Genomic DNA, 16392 nt, shown 5'->3' with positions numbered 1-16392 from the left:
ATAAGATGATCTGCTTCATATTTTATTTCATAGAGCCTGTAACACAAGCACATGAAGGGATCAGAGAGTAAAAATAAACAAAATTCAGGTAGGATTGAAAATAAACACTATTATCAAAATGAAACACAAAAATCTGCTAGAGAATGAAAAATAAAAAAGCACAACTCTAATGAAATACATCACATTTGCTGCTATTTGTCTATCTTACAAACAACTTCAATTTTTATGACCTCAAGTAAACCTCTATCAAAGAAAAAACTGATTCAGGATTTTTTTCCTTCCACAATCCCCCAGATGTCCATGGTTCTCCAAAACCAAGCTGAATCTGAGACCTCTTTGATAGATTTTATTCAGTCCTTATTTGGGCTGACTCCTGATCAGCTTGTTTGTTCTCACCTCCTCCAATCCTGCTCCCACTCCCTCATTTCAGCCAGAGTTTTCCTCAGGTTGTTTTAAGGTGCAGATGGGGCCATACCTGAGCAGACTCCCATGAAGCCCAGACACACCTGACACTTCTCTCAGGGTAAATCTTTCAGAAGTGGATGGAAAACTCCCCTGATCACTTTCTGTCATGTTTCATACTGAAGTCTTCAGATTTGAAGATGGGTATCCAGGCAGATCAAATTAAAACCAGGAATATCTCTGACAACTGTACTATTGTCAAGTACAATCAATTTGCTTTTTTTTGGCAAATAAAAATGTTTCCCAAACTGCTATTTTATCTCCTCCTCCCCCCTTCATTTTTTTTTCTTTTTTTCTGCTTAAATCAAAGAATATTAAAGGCTGGAATCCAAACACCAGATATATGGATACATAATATACAGAGCTCACTGTCAGTTATGTTAGAAACAGCTAAAAATAAAATTAAATTTGTTCTGTATCCAAATTACCAATTTACTGAATTCAAATTCTTTCAAGTTACTCCTCAAATAAGATAACCTTCAAACAAAGTAAAGAACAACTTTGATTCACCAATCTTTTCCACTCATGTTTGAAGCAATACACCTTTCCACTGCATAAGAAAGTATGAGAACACTGAAGCAAACTTTACATCCCAATGCAAACTTCTGTTAAATACCAAGCTGTGGACAACGTTGGCAGATGCCTCTATGCTTTGTAATGATAAATGTAATGATAAAGACTTTTAAAATTACTTTTTCTCTTGTTTTATCTTAACTAACACTGTAGAGCCAACACAGTGTGGAGGATTCTCAATCTACTGATCACCTGTGCTCAGACTGACTCGAGTTCAAAACTAGATCCTTACCAGACACATTTCTACCAGTCCAAGCAATATGCAAAATGCATCTGTCACATCATATACCGCATTTAAACCTGTTTTTAAAACTCCTAACCCACTGCACTCTGCAACAAAGGAGCACTTACTGCCATTGTCGTCAGAATCCTCACTGCTGCTGGGAACCCGGCGTCGTTTCATGATCTCCAGGGGAAACAGCAGGCAGCCTGCAAAGCAATGAGACAGCACTTAACCCAGGATAATAACACACTCATCAAGTTGTGCTTCTGATGGCATCCCAGGATTTACAGAACACAAAGGAAAACAAACAACTTTAAACAGCATCTGAAATATGAACAGGGAAGCTCTGAAGGATGCTTTAATTAGGCAGTCAACATAATAGCAGGTGATCAAAACTGGAGAGTATCAACCACTGACACTTTCACCCCAAAACAAAAGTGGATTTTGTTCTGGGAGGACTTAAAATCACTAAATACCTCCAGTCAATGGGATTAACTTCCCCTGCCCATTCTGACACTCGATTTGCAATACAATAACATTTTTACAGCTTGTGTAAATATTGACTTTGGCTAATATGTTTTTGGAACCATTTTATACCCTTTAAAGTGCCAGATTTACGAAATCAAAGATAAATGTCATCCAGCCATATATTAAAAAACAAAACAAACAGCAGCAGTAGCAAGCCAAGTTTTCCCAGATTAATTAAATCTGCATCATCTATGCCCTGGAAGGCACCACGACCCTCTAAGGTAAGAGAGTTACTTCCTCCTGCAGGCACATTCCCATCACCATCCCTAAAACTGGTTTTCCAGAATCAGACCACAAACTGAGTACACAGAAGCTCCTCCATACTACCACATTTCTACCAATATTGAGTTCAACTGCAAGGGAGCCAGTGATGTGAACAGAAAGTTCCACAGCTTTCTAACTGCTGTTCACAGGGTGTTGGCATTTTCACATGTATTCTCTGTGGAATAAAATAAAATTCAGGAAAAAAATAAGGAAGCTGTAAATAGCTAGTCAGCATTTACATGTAAAAAGCTATTAAAAAGTGTAAGTTGAAGAGCAGAAAAGGCATGACAAGATAAGTGCAGAAAGGCATATCCACTGTAAGCTAAACTGACAAGGAGTCTAGATGCACATCACAGCCCCTGAGTCTTTGCTTAACACGTAGCAATGGTGATATCAACAAGGTCTGGGAGTTCTGCTAGCAGCAAAGCCCTTACATATACCCCTGGGGCACAGACTGGAAAATCAGATGCTAAAATAGGGTTTTTTGCTTCTAGATAGGCACAAAAAATCTAACCTCATTTTTATGTGAGTTGGGATTTCTCAGAAAGCTGTGAAGAAAACTCCTGACATTGACCCTTCAGTATACAGTTAGCAACACCAACTTAGTTCCCTGAGAACATCTCAAGGTGGAATGACCAATAAGGCTTTCAACTTTAAGACTAATTCATCAAATAAGAAAATTCCAAAAAGCCTAAGCAAAGCCTGACATTATTTCCAAAAAAGCAGAAAAGTGTTTTCTCTTCCAAAAGTGATTCACCCCAAACAAAACCAGCACTTCTGAGGGAACTAATTTTTATCATCACTAGGAAATCACAAGCAACTGAACCCCAGACTCTGTTTTACACTTCCAGTTGCAAGAGCCTGATAATTGCCAGGTTGTTTCCTTTTGCATATTATACATACAAACAGTCAGAAGCTTCCTTCCCATAAAGTGGAATGTAACTCATCTTTGAAACATGCAACCCTTATGAACTGCAGATTTTGCCCACTATAGGTAAAGGGAAACAGAATGGTTCCCTTCAAGAGCTTCTGTCAACATTTCAGAGGGTGAATGTTCACAAATCACTTAGGGTGAGGGTGGTGAGACACTGGCACAGGCTGCCCAGGGAGCCTGGGGGTGCCTCATCTATAAAGTCCCTTCCAAACCAAATAGTTCTGTGATTTTATGATGTAATGTCTGATGCCAGAGAAAAAAAGACTCAAATGACAACCTCTTAAAGTGCTTGAAGAATTCTCTCCAAATAAAAGTGCTTTGCAGCAGACCAGAACTTTGTGTGTAAGGCAGATGGAAATGCTGCCAACAAATAAATACACAGATCAACCATTAAAATCATCTGAATACAGATCTATTATAAATGCAGTAGATCCAGAGCCAAGTTCTGATCCAGTGACTTAGAAAGCCAACGTTCAGATTCAAAAGAGGCTAAGGCAGAACTGAAAAATCAATTAGCTGCTACAAGGCCAAAAGCAGGGGGATAAATACCTATTCTGTAAGGCACTTCTTCTAGTAGTTCCCACACTTTTCCTCTAATTGAAAGAGACATTCACAATAGCAATGGAAAAGATCATATTCACCTAGAATGAGAATACCTCCCCATGAACAAGGTAAAGAGGATATGGAAGAAAGTAAACAGAAACTAAGTTCCTTTAGAAATGCTACTTGAATATACCTGATCAAAACCCTCACTTCTTGGTTCATTCCTGAATGGTCTGAAAAGTACTAAACGCACTGTAAAGCAAAGTAAGATGGCATATACACACTGACACACACACACATTAGCTTGAAATGAAAAAACAAAACTGAAATTCTGCTCCTCCACATCTTTTTGAATAGGTCTATTTTGAGTTCACCTTCTCCCAGCCATACGTTCTGCAAATTTACAAAATTTCTTCTTCTTCCTACCACTTGTCTTTCAGACACAAACAAAGCATCTTTTTTGTTGTTGCTGTCTAAAGGAGAGAGTGGGATTCACATCTCCCAATTCAAGCACCCTCCATAGTTCTTCAGGAAGTAAGAGAAGCCAGAGCTGAAGCCATGCTCCTGGAATACGTATGACTAGACAAGGCACTGAATTTCCATGTCCACTCTCATCAGGCTTCTGAAGTTGAAAACAAAATTGAAAAGCCCATATTCTCAAAGGTAACATTAAGAGAAACACCCCATCTGATGGAACTTCCTTGAGATTCCTTTATAAATGCAAGGGGGGAAAAAAAGTTCATCCATGGATCTCATTCTCCCATCTTGGAACCTGATCTGAGTTTACAGGGAGCTAAAAATCACAGATGGAAAAGCAGCATTTAGCTTCCTAGAGCAAGTCTCAAACCTCAAAAGATTAACCCCCTAGAATTTTTGCCACTACAAGTAATAAAACATCTTTTTTTCTTTTTTTCAACTTCTAAAATAATTTTCAACTGTTCCCACCAGCTGTTCACGTCAAGAGTTCAGAACAGGTTCTAGAGATAACACTAGAACAGCTAATAAGAATTACAGCCACACAGACTGAAATGCTGCTCTCCTCAGGGTATAACAGTGCCTCTGCCTCAAAGATTATCAGTTTCTATCAGGGATACTGACCTCAAAGTCACACAAGAACTGCATTAAAAATAAACATGGATTATGGATAGTGATGGGTTAGGTGCAGCTTGAAGGTGCAGGCTTTCCATGTGCAGCCAATCACACACATTTTCCCAGAATGTCCAGAGAATACTGCTAGTCAAATAACGTGCTTCTTAACTGTCAAGGAAAAAAAAAGAAAACAAAAAAACCCAAAAAAACCCCAAACCAACCTATAGTAACTTGTTTTTCATGGGACATCCTTAACTAAAAATAAAGAGGCATTTTTATATTGAAAAAGGCAAATGGAAAACCTATCAACTTTTTCAGTAAAATTACTTATATCATTCTCTTTCCTTTCCTAATCTGAGATTTGAGTGCCAGCAATATTATTTTCTTTCAGCTTCTCACTCTTCACAGTTATGAAAGTGTTGGTATTTTTCACCTGACTTTATTTTGACATACACTAAATATACTCAGATGAATATATATATATATATATATATAATATGCATCTCATCCAAGTCTGATCCCATTAAAACGTATTCTGAAACTTTTTTGCTTTGCAAAATTGTTTTTCAAGGCACTATTACAACTCCTAAAAGGTTTCTTCTGGCTACTACATTTCAGAGAGCCTTTCCCAGAATACCTGTAGAATGCTATGCAAATGACCTGATGATAATCCTACATAATCAGTGTCAGGCCATGAGCTGATATTTGGGTTTACATATCCTTGTGGAGGTGAGCAACAAACATTTTTACACAAATCACTGGACACAGTTACAACCAGGGACATGGGTGCTTAGCTCTCAGGCTTTGTTGGCACAGACAGTGCAATGGGTTAGAATCAAGCAAGATGACATAATACAACCAATTCTCTATTTTTACCCAGTATGCATTATGATGGTCCTCTGTTCTTAGCTCTGCAAGAGATTCAGCAACAAAAAACCAAAACACATTGGACAGTAATGCCAAGATCTTTTTTTCTTTTACTTTTTTTCTTCCCACACTGAATTACCAGTAGTTACACAGATACAAAAAACCCCAAATCCTTTTTCCTACCTTCCTCAGAGCAGAAATCACATTACCCCATAAAGCAAACATCTACACCTGCATGCCACACACCACAGAACTTTTTAATGCTCCTACTGCACAATTAAAAACAGTCTATTTTTTCACTGTTTGACCCCAAGTAAAGGGATGATCAAAGAGAGAGATGTAAAGTGTGTCAGTCTTTGTTATGCAAATAGCTAAGCACAACCAAATCTCTAAAAATAATTATACATTAAAAAATCCACGTCCTCAGGTCAAAGGTTTTACATAGCACAGTTCTTCCTGAAGTATTTTTAAGGACTCTCTAAGCCTCTGGGTAAAAAGAGTGTATAATTCAAACTCTGACAGACAATTAACTGTAACCATGTTAATGGGTGTCACTACAATAAACTGCACTGAATAGCTGCAGAGACAGAATGGAAAGAAAGCAGAATTATGACAGATGTACACCCTGAAGACAAACTGAAAAACTGGATTTTCCTGAAAGTAACCCACTAACTGCAATGAATCTAAGACCTAATTATCTCTAGCACATGAGAAATCATTTCAAAATACTTATTGTACAAATGGAAGTAAGATGTCAGCCTTAATGAAATGGATAGTAGATGAAGACATTTGGCTTCTACTACTTTACTCTTTTTCAATAGCTTGGTTATGACATGATCCCAGTCTTCAACAGGCACCTGACAAAGTAATGAAAAGTTGTTTTCTTTCTATGCCCAATGAAAATAAAAAAAGGAACTGCATCAAAAATAAATTACACTATTAAAATCCAAATAAAACTTTGCAATTCCTCTTTATCATCTATGAGAGCTTTGATAGCAACATTTTATAGTCACAAAAACAGAATTCTTACATTAAATACTGCAGTATTAGGGAGCAGAGTCTGCATACAGAAAGTTACAGATCCTCCAAGTCTCATGAAACAAACAAACCAACAAACAAACAAACATGTCACAAGGCAGTGTGTTCTCCACAAGGAATATCTCCACTGACTTCAGTTGAGCTGTTCAGAATTTCACAAGGCAGATGCACAGTTCTGACATACCAGCCCAACACTTGTCAGAGATCCACACGTTCACCTGTGCACTTGTGCAAGTCAGCTCATGAAGTCACCTTACAAACTGGGCAGTGGTAGCAGCTGGTTCCCAAACTGTGCTGCTGAAACTGACCGCCCAAAATCTTGAGCAATGATAAACTGCCCCATGAATTAACTGAATCCACCCTACACATATTGCAATTCATGTCTTCTATCTAGAAGCTGTCAGCTCCAGCTGAAAACAAACAGGAGCAGTACTAACCACATGGAGAAAACGTCTGAGGAAAGACTGCATGTTTTGGGTTTTTTTTTACTTTATTCTGTGAGTTGAGAATGAAACCAGAGAAGCTGGAAGGGAAATCTGCAGATGTGAGGGGAAAGGAGAGCTTATTATCATTATTTTAAACATATGTATTAGACATAGCTCAAAGGAAGGAAGCGAGTGGTATCTGAAGCCAGAGGGATAATCCTGCTGCTAGAACATACAACCCTTGCTGTTTCAACAATATCCCATGAAGTGTGTGTGAAACGTCTAGAAATAGAATCAGTAACAAGCATATTTTGGCATCACTTTTATGAAGGCTTTAGGTTTGCAAGTGTGGGCAGCTTTTGACTTACTGAAAACGTAGTGCCTGCTTAAAAAGGAAATTATTCCTAATTACAGCTAAATCTTTCCCTAAAAATTAAAAAACAAAAAAACACAGGGCTAGCACAAAAGCATCTTCCTGCTTTGCTATTCAAATGCCAACTACAATGTGTTGCTGAACGCTATCCTAATTTCTAGTACTACCTCTCAGCTATCCAAGGAGAAGGAATTTATTTTTAAGGCTGGTGTGCAGCCACACAAACCACAGGCGGGCAGCTCCCACCGGACCGACTGACACATCTCCAGAACCCACGGACTTGACCTGGGGGTCAATCTAATAAAAACTTTATTACAATAAAGCAGCAAAGCAAAGCCAAAGAGGCTGAGGGAGGAGTTAAGCTAGAGGCAGGTACTCCACCTGGGAAAGGTGACTCTTGGAAATGGCCTCACAGGTGTGCGGTGCCTCTGCCCACCCCACCGAGCCCACGGCTGCCATCTCGGGGCCGCCTTTCCTTCCAGAAGGCGGGAGCTGCGATCCCGAGAGTAAATCCCCTCATGCCCCTCACTCGCCGGCTCTAGGCCGGCCGGGTGCCTTCTCCGGCAGCGATCCCGGCCGAGGCGGGCGGCAGCGCCGGGAGCTGCTGGCACCGGACCCGGAGGCGCCGCGACACGGCCCAAGGAGACGGAACCGCGGCTAGGAGAAGAGACGGAACCGCTTCCCTGCCCCTGTGCCGCCCGGCGGGGGTGGCACCTTCCTGAGCAGCGGCACTACCGCCGGTTTCCATTTGAAACGGGCCGGCTCGCCCCCTCCTTCTCCTCCCGGCTCCTCTCCCGCTCCTCCCCGCCGCCGGCCGCACCAATCCGCTCGGCCCCGGCTGCAAATCAAACTTGGTGCCCCCGGCTCCTCTCCCTCTTTCCCCAAAGCCCCGGTCACTGCCGAAAACGGCCACAGCACCGTCTCCTCCCACCCCCATCTCCACGCCGCGATGGAGGGAGGAGGGGTGGGGACGGGACGGCGGTTAGGCGGATTGAGCATCAGCAACACGGAGGAGACTTGAGCTCATTTTCTGTCTGTCTCTCCTCCCACTCCCAGACAGTTCTGGAAACTGTGTATCACCTCTTGTCACAGGAAACCAACCAGCAGGCGGTGCAAACAAACAAACACCCTTTGCCTACACCCTCTCCAAAATAATGAGCGCCCCGCTGCCTATCGTTAATGAGCTGCCGGGCGCGAAAGGGAAGGGAAAAGCGGGAAATAAATAAATAAGTAAATAAATCACCCTCCGAGCAGGCGACCAGCCGAGTCCAGGGACCGGCAGGGTGGCAGCGGCAGCGGGGAGGCTTTGTCTTATTTCAGCAAGTGGAATAAGTCGCTGGAGCCGCAGTCTTCTCCCGCGGGAGGCCGAGCACAGCCCGTTACACAGCCGTAACGCGGTTCCCAGCCGCACGGCAGCCCGGACCCGTCCCGCTCGCCAGGCCCCGAGGGAAGAGCGGAACCGCCGAGCTACCCTTGACTGGCGACCGAGCAACTTCAGATGTTTGCCGCCGCTCCCCCGCGCTTGTTCTTTCACGTTACGTTCGCGTTTCAACACCGTCTGTTACATTCCGTTCACTCGTCAACAAACTCCGGCATGGCCACGCCGAATTCATAGCAGAACAACGTCCTGCCCTACGGCACCCACCGAGCGCCAACCCGCCTGCACCGGGGAGAGATATCGCTCCTTCCCCCCCCACCCCCGTGCCTTGCCCAAGTTAGCACCGCGTGTCCCCACGCCCCGTGCCCGCTCCTGCCAGCGCCCCGCACTTCAGCTCCCGGACCCGGGCGGGGGTTGGGCGCTGCGGGGTCGCTGTGCACCTGCCAGCCGCTGCCCCGCCTGCTCGGCTCCAACAGGACCTGCAGCAGGGATGCCCCCTCTCTCTCTCTCCTTTCTCCCTTCCCTCCCTGGCGGGCCCGAGCAGCTCCGCACGCCTCCCTCCCGCCGCATACACGCTCTCCAACACGTGCACTTCAGGGCTCCCGCAAGTTGTTCTCCAGCAGGAGCCACCGTGCGCTTGCCTCGGGGAAGAAGGGGGGGGAGAGGGGACACAGGAGCACCTCTGACAGCCCGCCCGCCGCTCTGCACCTCCAGAGGAACACCCATCGGTGCCACACGGGGTACACCACTAACTGGCTGCGGCTCCCCCGCACCGAAAGGCAACTTCTGCTTAATTTCACCCATGAGCAGTTTTTATGCTTTCCAAGCATTTTCTTTTCTACGAGCAAAAGCCAAGTGCGACTGGGGAGGGGGAGGTCAGTGTAACTACAAAGCTGTTTCTGCACATAAACACCTCTTCCCCCACGCACCCCCTCCTCCCCGCTGAGAGGCGATGGGTCTGGAGGACATGTGGGTGACACGGTGACAGAAGCTGGCCATGGCTACCCCCGCCCCCTTCCTACAACACATCGCTATCCGAGTAGGACCTGCGCTCCGCCGTTGACATCAGTCTACCAAGTTGTTCCAACGCTTCCTACTTCCCGCGGAGGCTGATGCCCGGCGATGCCCCTCACCCGCCCCAGCCCCCGGCACAGCCGACAGCGATGCCCGAGGTGCGGGGCCGGGAGCGCGGCACGCCGTAAGCTCACTTGGCCGCTTGCACCTTCAAAGCTGCGCGTTCCTCACTTTGCCCGGAACAAAAAAACACCCGGACGCCGCTGCCGGCACCCTGGCACACGCTCTCCTTCCTCCTCCTGCCACCCGCCCGCCCTCAGCCCGGCACAAGTTGCTTGTGGGATAGCGGAGCCGCAACTCGGCCGCCTCCCCTCGCCCCGTACCGAGCCGCACGGCTCTTGGCGCCATGTTAATGACGTACTATCTTATTTCCACTAGGCAGCGACCTTCGGCACGAAACTGCTCTCTCGCCGCCTCCGGAGTAGAGGGAGGGAGTTTAAAAAAAAAAAAAAAAAAAAAAAAAAAAAAAAAAAAAAAAAGCATCAAATATGGCTGTGCTGGCGGCTCCCCCGGCTGGCGCTGCGGCGGGCACGGTTACCTGCTGGCGGCGGCGGCGGGGCGGCGGCGGCGAGGGCGGGCGGCGCGGCCGTGATCCCCCTGCGCGGAGGGCTCGGGGCCGCCTCATGAGTTCGGCGGCGGCGGGGAGCGGGCGCGGAGATGCGCCACACACACACTCACACACACAGACACTCACACACACACACACAGACACACACACAGGCTCCCTCTGACTGACGTTTGTACTTGTTATGGAGGAAGGACTCCGTGAATCAAACTCGTTTCTGGGTCACTGCTGCCACAGGGGGGAGCTACTTTAATCCCCTGCCAAAACTGGAAGGCGAGGGAAAGGCGGGGGGGGAGGAAATAATAATAATAATAATAACGTACCGGCGGGGTGGGGAGGCGGCGGACCTGGGGGAGCCGCCGTTAACTCTTGGCGGGCCCGGTCAGAGCCCCGCAGAAGCGCGGGGGCTCCCGCCTCGGTGTTGCCGCTGTCTCCCCCCTGCTCTCCCCGGGCTGCGGGCGGCTTCCCGCCCAGCTCCGGCCTCTCCCATTGGCGTCGACCTGGCCGGAGCCCGGCTCCTGCCGCCCCTATTCGAGCGGGGCTGGAAGAAGAAGATAGGAGGTAACGTTGCAGGGCTGACAGCTGGGAAATGATAAGGTGTCTGCACCCACATCCCGCCTCTGGCACTGCTGGCGTTACCCTGCCACAATTAGCTCCTCTCAAAAAAAACCCAAAAAAACCCCCAACATGATTTCACAACCAAGAATGACAATGCTGCATGGGCTACCTGTATGAAAGACCCAATTCACTGTTTTTCAGGCAGAGAAACTGAGGCACGTAAGAGTTAAACGCTGTGGCCACATGCATGGCGCATAATTGCCAGGGCAAGAATAAAACTGCAGGCTCCCTATTCTCAGTGCCCAGCCTTATCCCTGCAGCTCCCTAACTTTGATACTTCTCAAAGACTAGCACAAGCTAACACACACTGCGGTTCATTTCACTTCTTTCTCGTAGGAAGCAAAATTATCTTAAATTGGCACCAAATTACATACTAAACTTCCCATTATGGAAGAAGTGCGTTTGAATGCAGATTTCTTTATTCGCCACACAAGACGCTTTAGTGCGCACCATGCACCTGTGCTCCCCGACTGAAGGAGAACTCCCCCTTTTGAGCAGAATTCCCCAGAAAATACAGTATGAGGTAATAAAAGCCACGGAGAAGATTCAACATCATTTCAGGCACAGAACTGAGGCTATCAGTATAAAGTAATCCCCACAGTATGCAAATACTAATTAATGCAGCCTCCACAGCAGCATTAGCCTGCCACAGAATCACACCTTAGCTCAACAGAGGAATTGGGTTGTTACTCATCCATGCAAACCCAGTCATTTATCCTGCTGTCTCACCCACCTACCTGGTAATGAAACAGTACTGGCATTGCTGCACATCCTTAAAAGCTACCAAAATATTCTCCTCCCCTAAAGATACTTTTTTCCCCTGTGAAAATAAAGACAGTCGTGGGTTTATTCATAGAAGCACCTTCAGATTTTAGTGCCTAAGACTTTGATTCCCCTTGCTTTTATCTACATGAAAATAAGAAAACACATGCATTCTCTCCATTTTCTCACACTCTGCATGTTTCTGCAAAGTCATCAGAAATAGCTCTGCTGATGGCATTCATGTTTCCAGGATCAGGGCCTTAGCTTTTTGTCATACATGGGACAGCCACTGGGCACCTGGGATCATTTGTGCAACATACTACATCACATCATCCAACATACTCCATCACATCATCTGCTAAATATTCCACTGTTGTCAGAATTACATTCATACACCCATCACATTACCTCTGGGCTATCAGGAACCGACTCCAAACACTGTCAATACTGTCAGTGACCAGAGACTACGTTGATCTGTTTTATCTGTACAGCATCTGCCCACTGCTCTGCTGTGGGAGAAACCTCCAAAGCCAGAGTTTTTCCACTTGGTGGTCTGCAGGCCCCTGGGGAGCTGCTCATGGACTACTTCTCCTAAGTCACAAAAAGTAATTAGGATTTTCAGGTATTTCCTCTACAGATATATGTAGCTCTGTTAGTTTTTTTAATTTTTTTAAGATTTTCCAGTGTTGCCCATTGCAAAAGACACAAGAAACACTGAGAATGTTGTTTGTCCCACTTTTCTGAACTCTTTCCAAGCAAGTTCAGAACTGGCTCCTGAGAAAATCTTAAATGTGAATGCACTTTAGTTTCCAACGAGGAACGAAACTTTCCTGTCTCAAATGCCTTGGATTTTGAGGCAATATTTTTGTTTTTCATCAATTAGTTTTCCTTTGCATGAACAGACAAGTTTAAGTTACATCTTATATTTTAGGAAACATTTCTCTTGGAAGCCACGCAAGGCCATACATGTAGGAACAGAACAGGATTGTTTGCAGAATGGTGGGCTGTGTTTGAGAAAGCAGCAGCTAAAAATGCTACCTAAATTACTGCAGAAAACTCAAAAACCACAAAACCCTGGGCCCTCTACCCTGAAAAAACAGCTAGTCCAGTCTTTATGAGGAAGGTAATTCACCTGGTACAAAGACTGTCTCTGCATGCAGTGCATCACTGATATTATTCTGAGATAATGTACTCATATGTTTCAAAAGGAAATACTGAATAAAAACAAAGGACTAGTAGCTAGAAGAACCATTTTTGGAAATTCTTGGAAAACACAAAGAAAAGGTTACATTCTATCCTACTTCGATACTACAGGTGTAAAGTTGTACAGAAATATCACTATGGGCAAATAGAAAAGAATATAACAGAGCACACCAGTGTCAGCCACTGGCATCATTAATGCAAAACAGGGCTAAAAAAAATGATTTACATACAATCTAAATTAAGTTGTTCACTGTAGAATTTGCTTTAGCAGCTTAAGACTGCCTCCTGCCTGAGGATCCAGTGGCAGACACTGGAGTGGACTGGACGAGTGATACTCTACGAACCCAGCTCAACCTGCCTGAGCAGGATGGTAAAAGCAAGCCAAGTGAGGCAAAGAGAGAAATCTGAATTCTGCATTAAACATCCAGACACAATCTGACTCTAAAGATTAGGGAACAAAACGGTGAGAGATGTTGCAGTAACCTTCAGCCACCTGCACTAGCTAAATTTCAACATGATGGGTAACATTCTGCTGAAGATAGAGACAGTAGAAGTCTTGCATGGACATCAGTGGGACCAGAATTTCAGCCTTTATTTCTAATAAATATTTACCCCCCCGAAAAGCAGGCATTTTGTTACAATAAACGGCATCAGACTCTGTGCCTCATTCATTTTTCTATCAGCATTAACATGCATCCCAGGAGCTCTCAGAGGATATGTAGCAGGCTTAAAGCTGAGCTTTGTATCAACACAGAGAACTTCTGGTCCCTTTTCCGAGTTGTTTCATCAGACATAGTCACTCCACATTACATTTTATTTAAATTTTCTGATTGCTTACATAGTGTCCTAATATCTCCCTCTTGACTTGTTTTCCAAGCAGATGCACAAAGCCAAGGAAAGAATATGTGGCTTTTCAGCACATTTTTCCAGGCTTTAGAGGAAATCTGTTACTGAAGATATTTTGTCTGATAAAATATTTTCACTGACTTTTCTTAATTTTCTTTTTTTATTATTATTTTTACTCTTTTTGCACTTGGAACCTTTTCTGCTAATTCTTGCAGAAATTTAACCCGATCACTTAGAACTCAAAACTGCTCTTCTGGCCCCACTTCTTAAGAGTATCTGCTAACATTTTCTCCTTCATTAGTTTGAAGATCAGAAACTTGAGAGAAACAATAAAGATCCAAACTGTCAAGATTCTAGATTGCACTTAATCTTGAAGCGTAAGAACCTTCCAGAGATCCTTCACATTTTCTGAGAAAGATGTGTGTATTGCAGAAAGATAAGGCTGATCCACAGTTGGGCCAAGTCCTATGGAGATCCACTTAGTCTCTAGTTGGTCTACTCACATGAGCAGGGAACAAAAAAAAAAAAGGATTTTGATTCATGCATTTGTAAATCTGTACCACTTACAAATGGCATAAGTGCAATATTTGTAACTCCTGCAGAAATCAAACTTGCTCACATGGCTTATGTATGGACCACAGAAGGACAGAGCTGTCACAGTTTTGTCTAACGCAAACACATCACTGATGGCAACATGGCACCTGACCACTTTACAAAATCATAGATTTTGTGTGCTGTTGATTTTCCTTCCTTATCGTTACTGGCAAGCCCTGATTTTTGGTGTGTCTGGACTAAGGAGGTCAAAAAGGACCCCAATGTTATTCCCTTTTATTCCCATATATTTTCCCTATATATCTCAATATTATTCCCTTTTCCTCTGAAGCTGAGGCTTATATGCACCAGGACTGTTTGTGGGAGGGATGTGCAGACTCACAGGCCATACTCCAAAGATGTGCTTTCTCCTGTGCTCACAAGCCTCATTCTTCTGGTTTATAGTTCCTTTGTATATTTACCAATATGTAGTTGTTGTGAGAGGGCATTAACTGGGTGTAGGAGCCAGTACTCAAGTAAGCAGAAGCTGTGCCATTAAGGGATGAGGATGGAGAGGGATGAAAATGAATCCTTAAAGCTGAACTTAATACTTAACATGCTATCAGAGTGCTTGCAACAGAGAGACTAATGTAGGCTTTTTAATGACAAACCTTGAGCAGCACAGATTATAATATTCATTTTATATGTGGGTGGGCAGGGTCATACAAAGGTTAAATCACTTGCAGAAGTCACATGTTAAGTCAGCATTAAAACCAAGAATAGAAACCTAAAGTCATGCCTCTCGGTCCAAGGTTTCTAATGATTAAACTTTATCCTCTCCTTTGGCCTGCTCTGCAGCCCATAATGCAGTACAAAGTGTACCTCTCCATGACATTTTGCACATATATACCTGAAAATATTTTTGCAAGCCAAACAACCTTTTCACAGATATGCAACTGCTGACATTGTATATTCATCTGAAAATGAACTGGGAACACGTATGCCCAACAGGTAAAATTTACTGAATCCCCAAATCTGAAAGTTCAGCTACTGAAATCGAGTGGTTCCAAACTCTTCTAATTAGACAGTGGAAGCTGAGAGGGAAACAGCAGAACAAGAACACCAAGGGAACACCTAGAAGCAGGCAGTTGACTTGCAGGTCTGCAAGTTAATTGGGATGAAGCTGATGCATCATCTTTAAGGTAAGCAACACAATTTTGAATATGATGAGAGAAGTAATTAGCAGCCTAAACACAGGAAGAATGGATTGTGAAAACCTCAGGCAAGTGAGAGTTGAGAAGCAACAGATCAAATCTCAGTTGAAGTACATACACGTGCCTGTCTGGCAGCTCATCAAGAAACATTACACTCTCTAATCTAAATTAACTTCAATATTCAGTTGTGTGGATGCAGGTAGAAATCAGGCAGTCCAAGGTGCTGTGACAAGACTCACAGAAGAGTCAAAGAGCTGAAAAGAATCTGATTACAGATTTTCTGATTGCAGACTCTGCCCTGCTAACTGGTTGCTAAAGGTGGAGTAGTGGTGCCAGCTTATTTGGGGCAGTACAACAAAATATCAGTGTCTTTTTTTGGTAACAGCCTAGTGCCAAAAATTACTTTTTAAAAAAAAGGCAATTTCAACTCTGGATCCTTAAAAGTCAGAAAAAGAAAAGATTAAACTAAAAAAAAAAAAAAAAAAAAAAGATCAGCTGCTGAAATTGCTCAGAGCAGCTTGTGGTAACATTTCTGGAAAGAGCAGAAACCTTGGAAGTACCCTCCCTCCCATGTGGCCCTTCTACATTCCCTTTGGTACTTGATGAAATTGCCCCAGAGTTGCTTCTATTTGTGGTGTCTCCTGGGACAGCCTCTTCCAAATGCAATGACTCACACTTCATTGAATTGAAAGCTGTTTCTAGACCATGAAACTGAGGCCTGCCACAAAAGCCAAGGGATCATGGATATTTCATGGCAGAAAACAGACCTGGGACAATTGGGCATAACTTACAATGTGGAGGAGATACTCTGTTTTTATCCTCAATAGGAAAAGCTCCCTCTCCTCAGTTTATCAAGCTTATCAGTTTCTATGCTTGAAATTC

At 44.1% G+C, this 16392-nt stretch overlaps 1 protein-coding gene across 7 annotated transcripts in view; it reads right to left on the bottom strand.

Moving 5' to 3' along the window:
• The window catches only part of JADE1 (jade family PHD finger 1), a 38297-nt gene extending 27360 nt beyond the window's left edge, over positions 1 to 10937 (bottom strand). Inside the window, exons 1-2 of one of the 7 annotated variants that reach the window (XM_030450794.1) lie at positions 10660 to 10937; positions 1387 to 1464 (exon numbers count right to left, since the gene is read on the bottom strand). In XM_030450794.1, the coding sequence (XP_030306654.1) occupies positions 1387 to 1438 (52 nt within the window). In that variant the 5' untranslated portion in view covers positions 1439 to 1464; positions 10660 to 10937. Of the gene's footprint in view, positions 1 to 1386; positions 1465 to 8562; positions 9675 to 9743; positions 9965 to 10309; positions 10629 to 10659 lie in introns of those variants that run through there. The other 6 variants (XM_030450795.1, XM_030450789.1, XM_030450792.1 and 3 more) reach the window with 6 other exon arrangements.
• Between the last annotated feature and the right edge of the window lie 5455 nt (positions 10938 to 16392).

The sequence above is a fragment of the Calypte anna genome, chromosome 4B (assembly GCF_003957555.1).
Source record: "Calypte anna isolate BGI_N300 chromosome 4B, bCalAnn1_v1.p, whole genome shotgun sequence".
NCBI classification, from domain to species: Eukaryota; Metazoa; Chordata; class Aves; order Apodiformes; family Trochilidae; genus Calypte; species Calypte anna.
Note: the sequence above shows the minus strand (reverse complement) of the source record. Positions and strands in the feature narration are given on the sequence as shown.